Source organism: Urocampus carinirostris, chromosome 3 (assembly GCF_059441175.1).
Source record: "Urocampus carinirostris isolate Australia breed hairy pipefish chromosome 3, RoL_Ucar_1.0, whole genome shotgun sequence".
NCBI classification, from domain to species: domain Eukaryota; kingdom Metazoa; phylum Chordata; class Actinopteri; order Syngnathiformes; family Syngnathidae; genus Urocampus; species Urocampus carinirostris.
This window is the reverse complement of record NC_142351.1, coordinates 19,533,657-19,541,012: the sequence shown is the minus strand read 5'-3', so window position 1 is coordinate 19,541,012 and position 7,356 is coordinate 19,533,657. Positions and strand designations below refer to the sequence as shown.

The window sequence follows — 7,356 nt, the reverse complement described above, 5'->3', positions numbered from 1 at the left end:
GATAGCATATCTATGTGATTGACTTAAAACACAGTATTCACCTCACATGGCTGGCTATTGTTTGATCATTTTCTGACATCGCAAAATGGAATTCTGACCAAACGTTGAATACTCTGCAACTGCAACCAGAACATTGCAAAGCTCTGCAATAGATGCGTTGGACCTTTTACAAAATAAATACAAATATTTTTCAGCATAAAACACATTTTATTTCACTTGTATGAAACATTTAATTTTTAACACATTCAGCTATAAAATGTCATATCAGTCCTTTGGGTGCGTTGAGATGTCATTAAAAATCACAGTTTTTTGGGAATATCTAAAGCAAAAAACAGCTAGGACTCCTCTATTCCAAAAAGATAAAACCAGAAAACACAAACATTTAAAACTACTCGAGAATTTGAATTTTATACAGAAAACCTTAAACCCAAAGAGAACATTTTACACTTCATATTCCTTTTCACAAAATATTTAACGGACTCGATATATTAAACACAGTAAATGTCTACCTCAAATCATCCTTCCAAACTTCACGCGTGCTAGTGTGAAAAATATTTAAAAAGTAGAGCTTTAGAGGTCATATTTTCTTGATGTACTATGGGGATGTGATGCCAAACAGAAAAAAAATGTGGCTCATGCTTGGATATAATGTAGCGTACACCGCATACTAATCTCAGTAAATGTATTAGCATGAGAACGGAGCGCCGATGTGAACAGTGCGGTTTACAGAGCATGAACAAAACATGGCAGTAATCACTGGCCTCGTATTATCTGTACTTCCATGTTTTGGTTGTACTACTTTCACATTGTGGCTAATTCTGGCTAGTACTCAAAATGAAAAAAATAAGAAAGAAAACTCTAATCCTAGAGCTGATTGTGATCTTGGAATTTCTAAGTTTCCGTGGTCTTCATAGCAAAGCCTGAAGCTACATCTTTTTCTGTTGAGTCTGTTTGAGAAGTCGACTGATTAAAACAAAGCACTTCTTAATCCTTACAAGGGTCACATATGCCAAAATACATGTTTGCCACAAAGTGAGGGAATTCGGAATATCACAATTCCCCTCAGAACAAACCTAAAGCTGTCTTGTAGAGACATCCAAATATTTTGTGGGAGACCTCAGTGGTCCAACCCGGCTTTGTGGCCGAGGCTTTCCCGGAAACGCGTTCATGGACTTGGATCAAGTTCTCCCATCAGCCCCGTTCTCTCCTGAGTTTGGCCTTCGTGCGGCCATCTCATAAGTGCCTTTAACTCATCTAAACTTTATGACCACAACATATTTCCCTTTAACATTGCTTAATGCCCTCCAGTTTTTTCCCCCCAGTTGATCGGTTGTGCAATTTATCGAAGCAGTTTTGCTGCTAACGTCAAAAACCTGAATTTTTGGGTGCATACATTTCAGCACAACCTCAGTGAGTAAATAAAAACAAATCTAATATTAGTATTGGTAGGTGATGGTTCAGGCCTTAATGACTATGAAATTAGCTAATACAGTGTAGCAAATGTATTGATTCAATTTTACTGTCTTCTATACAAGTATTTTTTGTGTTATTCTTCTCTCAAATTCTGTTCTGTTCCAATTGGAAACACAAGAGCTGACTGAAACAAATGTTGCTAAAGGACTTCTGTCCAGTACTGAACCACGGAAGTGTCCTGACGCAGGGTGGAGCAAGGCAGATATGCTAGGTGTTACCTGATGATATGGAGATATTTACTATGTTGATTTAATGTGATCTAAAGTAACAACACTTAGATTGGTCTTCAGTTTGACTAAAACAATTCCCTTTATTTTACTTAATTCCATTGAAAAAAGGCGATGGAAAAAGACAAATTAGCCGAATAGACAACAAAAATCCAGCATTCGCATTAGCGTAGCGGTCAAAACTATTTGCCCTTTGGGACGGACAACACCAGCCTTGCTAACCATTATACACCTCCAAATTAACATTTGCCACCCCATGGATAAAAAAAGAATTATGATCAATAACACACACATTTTGGCTCCTATACATTTTCTTTCCACAAACTGTTAAAAAACAGACTCCTGTGCATGTGTATATTTCTATATTAGCCAGTGATACAAGCACTGTAATAGACAGCACTACTAGCATCAGAAAGAGCAGATATTAGAGGGCTGACTGCTTCTTCACTGCAGCCATCCCTGTCAGCGCTACCACGCCAAACTAGGACTTTGGACCCAGCTCCTCCTTGTCCATAGACATCCTCTCGGGTCCTTGTACTATTCATATACTGGTCCAATTCATGTCTGTCTACCTCTGACCAAAATTCGGATGTAGAAGTCGGCCCCAAATGAGCAGTTGAGTCTGAATTGGAAGAGTCTGTTATATGCACAGGAGGGAGGAAAGATGAACAGGAATTGGGGGATGACTCAGGTGGAGGAGAAAGCTGTCCCACGTGGGGAAAACTGGAGGTGGTACTGCCATAAATCTGGCCGTAGTAGCTGGTAGGAAGGGAGCCCTGGCTAATTGAAGACTGCGGATAGGACACAGAATTATGGTGTGGAGGTACGCATTTCAAAGGACTCCTCAATGTGATATGGCGACCTGATGTTTGCACCTGGGTCATCCGAGAAGCAGAAGCAGGGCTCAAGTTTGATTCTACGGGGGTCATTCTGGGATTCCGACCTGCATTCAGAGTGTTTAGTCCCATGTTCATTCCTGGACTCGGGCACTGTGGGTGTGCCCCATTCATAGAGTTATGGTGTTTGCCATAGTGATGGCTGTAATGTGCATTATGGTGCTGAGGATGGTGGTAGCTGTTCCAGCCTCCCATTCCTGCCTCCTCCTGCAAATGTTGAGGGAAGAAGACAGATTCACTACCTCCATTTTCCAGCACATCCAGTGGAGACATTTCTGGGGTAGGTAGGCCGTAGGCCTCCAGCTCCTGTTGGCCTGGTGCCTGCAGGTCCCTGAAGTGACCCAGTGAGGGAAGTAAATGGTGGGAGTGGTGATGGTGGTGGTGAGATGCTTGTTCATATGGAGATGACCTGGAGCCGCTTTCTCCACCCAGGGCAACAATGCCAGGACCAATGCCGTGGCTCTGAGTCAAGCTGTGAAGCAGCAGCCCCGGTTCCATGCGCTTAAGTTTCTTTGTGGTCTTCTTGCGGCGAGGCCTGTACTTATAGTTGGGGTGATCCTGGAGGTGTTGAAGGCGCAGACGTTCTGCTTCTTCTACAAAAGGGCGCTTCTCCAGAGAATTCAATGACTTCCATGACTGGCCTAACGGACACGAAGGAAAGAATTAAAACTTTTTGCATGAGGGAATGCCGAGTGCCTATTTGGTTAGGGTAAAAGACCAGAACAATAGAACACTTTGGCAAAATATATGTATAGATTTTTTTTAAAGAACGTTTTGTTTCCATGGAACTGAGGACTGAACTGTAATCTCTGACAAATTTTATCTTTCTGTTCTGTCACTTATCTGCAAGCAATCTGTCATCTGTTTGCTCACAAAAATACTCAGTCTTGCTTTAATCCACATAAAATACCGACTCAACAACAGATGTAGGTAGTTATATGTTACATTTACTCTGTTACATTTACATGAGTTAGTTTTAAGACATTTTGTAATTCTGGGAGTATTTTTAAATCGCTATTATTTTTACTTTTACTTGAGTAGATTTGTGAAGAAACTGTACTCTTACTCCACCACATTAGCCTACATTGAATTTGTTACTAAGTCACTAAAATCCCTTTGTGTGAATACACACATTTCTCCGAGTCCTTCCTTTGTTTTTCTCTCCGGTGTCCCCTGAGTGAGAGCCATTGTGCAATCCATGTCTAACCCCTTTTAAAGCTGCAGTGTCACATACCTAGCAGGTGGCTGTTAAAGCAAATCGGCGGGTGTGTGATAGGCCATGGGACCAAAGGTACAAAGAAAAAAAAAACTCCACAGAAATCAAACTTTAATTGTATCGATGGGATTTTATTTCGTTTACCTTTTCGTAAGGTTGCTATTTTATTTTTTGTAAATCCACGCTACGTTTCATTCCACCCTTTTTATTGGCCAGATGATTGGCACATCATGTACATATGTTTTGTTTTTTTTCAATCCTCAAAATAAAAATGACATCAAAAATGGAAATTCTTAACTGCATTTCTTTAATTGTATCCAAATCCAAACAATGAAACATTGCGTATTTCATTGATAAACTCGAGGCGGTATCATACGGTAGTCACGTCATTCTCCACTGGATGCGCTGCATCTAACTTAGTCATTTTGATAGTAGGCTAATATTATAAGGCTTTTACACTTTTGCAGCTACTACCGAATTTGTTTTTGTTTTTTTTGGGTCTATTACAACTTTTTCGACATCCTAGGTTGTCTACCCCTGGGCTAGCTGGTTTTTCTCCCTGCAGAGAATGTTTAAATAATTGCTTGGGCTTTAAATGTGCTATTTGTGCCAAATTTATACTATTATAATATTATTTTCTTATTAAGATTTATTGCATTTACCTTGATTATTTTATTCTATTTTTAAATTAAATGCAATTTATTGTCGATTCGATGGATTACGAAGAATAAATAAGACATTACTACAGTTATCAATACTTGAGTAGTTTCTTTTCAACAAGTACCTTTTTACTTTTAGTCAAGTAATTATTTGGATGATTACTTTTTACTTTTACTTGAGTCGTTATTATTTTGAAGTAACAGTATTTTTTGAGTACTGTTTTAAAACAGCTACCTACCTCTGCTAAACAACGACTTATGGCACCTAGTAGTAGTAAACATAGAACCTCAGTCTAATGTTCCAGTGATTGCTTTGTATCGCGCTTCTAACTTATTACTCCTCTACATGAGTGAAGCTGTGTTTGTAATTCATTACAAGTGGAATTACTTAATGTAAAATAAAGCGAACAGATCCTGGCATTTCAAATCCAGCTCCAAAGATTGGAACAATTAAATATTGTCTCTCAAGCTTTGAATTGATAGCAGTGTAACAGGGAAGATCAATTTTCAAGATTATAGGAATGCAACTTTTTGCCAATGTTTGAACTTTGAGATCGTTGTATAACTCAAATATAAAGAGATGTACGATTTATTTAGAGTCCATTTTTAATGGAAATGTTTTTCTTTTATTGGGTTCCTTAAACCTTACACCTTATAAATGACACAATCTCCTGAAGGTGACAGTTGACAGTGTTTTATAATTTATCTGAAGTCTCCAAGGTTCCAATTTGTGGTCGTTTCGGGTTCACTTTGGATGAAGCCTAACTCACTGAAAAAACTGTCATGTATGACATAACCTTCCCAAGGACACTCAAGGAAGGTAATTGATGCTCTGCTTTGTCATTTTAAGTTGTTGGCAAGATAGTAAGTGGACATTTCCATAATGATAGCTGATTATACAGATTCATATTTTCTCATTTAATGCCATTCTTGACGTCTGTGCTATATGATTTAGCTATATATACTTTGGAGTAGGTCCATGATGTATAAATTCCACAACGACTGCAAAATAGTTTACATTGTTTCTTAGAATTGCGTGATTATTATATTGACATTTTTAAGGATAACATTGCTAGACTCCGTATCCTCTCCTTGTCAATCCCAATTTCTTGATATGCAGAAAACACAGAATTTTATACTAGCAGCATTAATAAATATCCATAAAATAACTTTGCACTCTACGCAAAATTTAATGGGAGATAAATATTTTTCATTCTACAATAGCAATGCTTTAGTTAATTTAGAGAAGCAATGTTTTTTTACTTTCTTAATTTCAATGAAATTAGACATCAAAACGAAACAGTGATGATTTAAAAATGTTTCTGGTATTAGCCAAATACATTACGCTAGAAGCAGTCCAAGAGTAAGTTCAGCTATAAATTTGCTTTCAGGGGTCTTTTTTGTACTATATATTTATGCTCTTTGATATATCAACATACTTTTGCACATGCAGGCATGCTGGATTCCAAATAATAATAAAAAAATAAGTATATATTATTTTAGTTTATCCAAATGATTGCTAAAACTACAAAACATTATGTAGAACACCGTGTAGTGATAATTGTTGCCAAAATATCAGTCCTATTTTAATTGATTCTATTTTGAATTACAAAGTTTTAAAACTGACTTTTCCTGAATGCGAGGCAACCTTACCGAGCATCTTGCTGAGCACAGCATTGTGCAGGTCCGGGTTTTGTTGCGCCAGTCGTTTCCTCTCGTCTTTGGCCCACACCATGAAGGCGTTCATGGGCCTTCGGATCCTCTGCTCGGCCCCCACGCCCTTCCCATTGGTCTGGCCTCCTGCCAGATCTGGACTCTTACCCCCCTCCGCAGGATGACCCCTGTGCTCGGCTCTCCTGGTACCACCCTGGTCACTGGAAGAGCTGCAGTCTTCCGAGATGTTCTGCTCGAAACCCATTTCAAGATCAGAAGCAGGACTTGGGCTCCTTGAGGGCCAAGTAGGACTCACAAGTGACACCTGGCCAGGATGCAGCAGAGCGCGCCGAGACAAGCCGAGCTCGGTTAAATTCATTCCAAAACTGTCCGTGCCGTCTACTTTGATTTTAGTCCAAATGGAATTCTGCAAACGTCTGTCTCGATTCGTTAGGTCGCAAAGTTTCAGAGAATAGCACGTGCGATTTCAGATGAAGGGCAGACTCATCGAGAGATTGTGATGGATTTGGACCACAACTCACAAGTACAAACATGGAGATCCGATAGGGGCGGGACAATGGGATGAAAACCAAAATATTCCTCAGAAGATATTCCAAAAGTCTCTGTTTTTCCCAGTGCCCTCGTTTTGGAGCTGTAGCGTCTTGTAGATTCTGAGCCGTCTGAAAAGCTGGCTCGCCTCCGTCCTTTCTGCCAGGAACTTTTAGAACTTGTGGCCAGAGTTCACCGACCCACACCGAGCATATTTTTATATACGTGTGTATATACACACAGAGACGTACGCGCACACACTCCGGAGGCCAATGACACACACTCATAGATGAGAATTTAACCAATGAGATGCCGGGCAACTGTAAGGGGAGGGGACGTGAGTTTGTCAGTGTTTGTGAGGAAACGGCCATAAAGAAGGAAAGAGGGGGAGTCAAAGTTTTTAGGACCACCAGTACCCCCTCTCTTCCGAGAACACCCACCCCATGCCCTGCTTCTCTCCATCGCTCACACACATGCACACACACCCTGCCTGCTGTACAAGAGAGATGTAATCAGAGAGCTTCTATTGTTTCTGCCTAACCGAGAATTGACCGACCCTCACACACTTCAATACACACATTCAAGACCACACGCTACAAATGTCAGTACAGTTACACTAAAATGCTGGACACTGGCACAAGCACAAACATACACATGTACAGTAACGCCAACACTACCGCTTT

The 7,356-nt window shown here is 39.9% G+C and overlaps 1 protein-coding gene across 1 annotated transcript; it reads right to left on the bottom strand.

Annotated features, from left to right (window-relative positions):
- Positions 1-299: 299 nt before the first annotated feature.
- sox18 (SRY-box transcription factor 18) lies at positions 300-6,816 on the bottom strand. Its single transcript, XM_088329865.1, has 2 exons — positions 6,125-6,816; positions 300-3,237 (listed from the first exon to the last, which is right to left on the bottom strand). Exons 1-2 carry the CDS (start codon positions 6,501-6,503, stop codon positions 2,066-2,068), a joined length of 1,551 nt encoding a protein of 516 aa, XP_088185991.1. The 5' UTR covers positions 6,504-6,816; the 3' UTR covers positions 300-2,065.
- Positions 6,817-7,356: the final 540 nt, after the last annotated feature.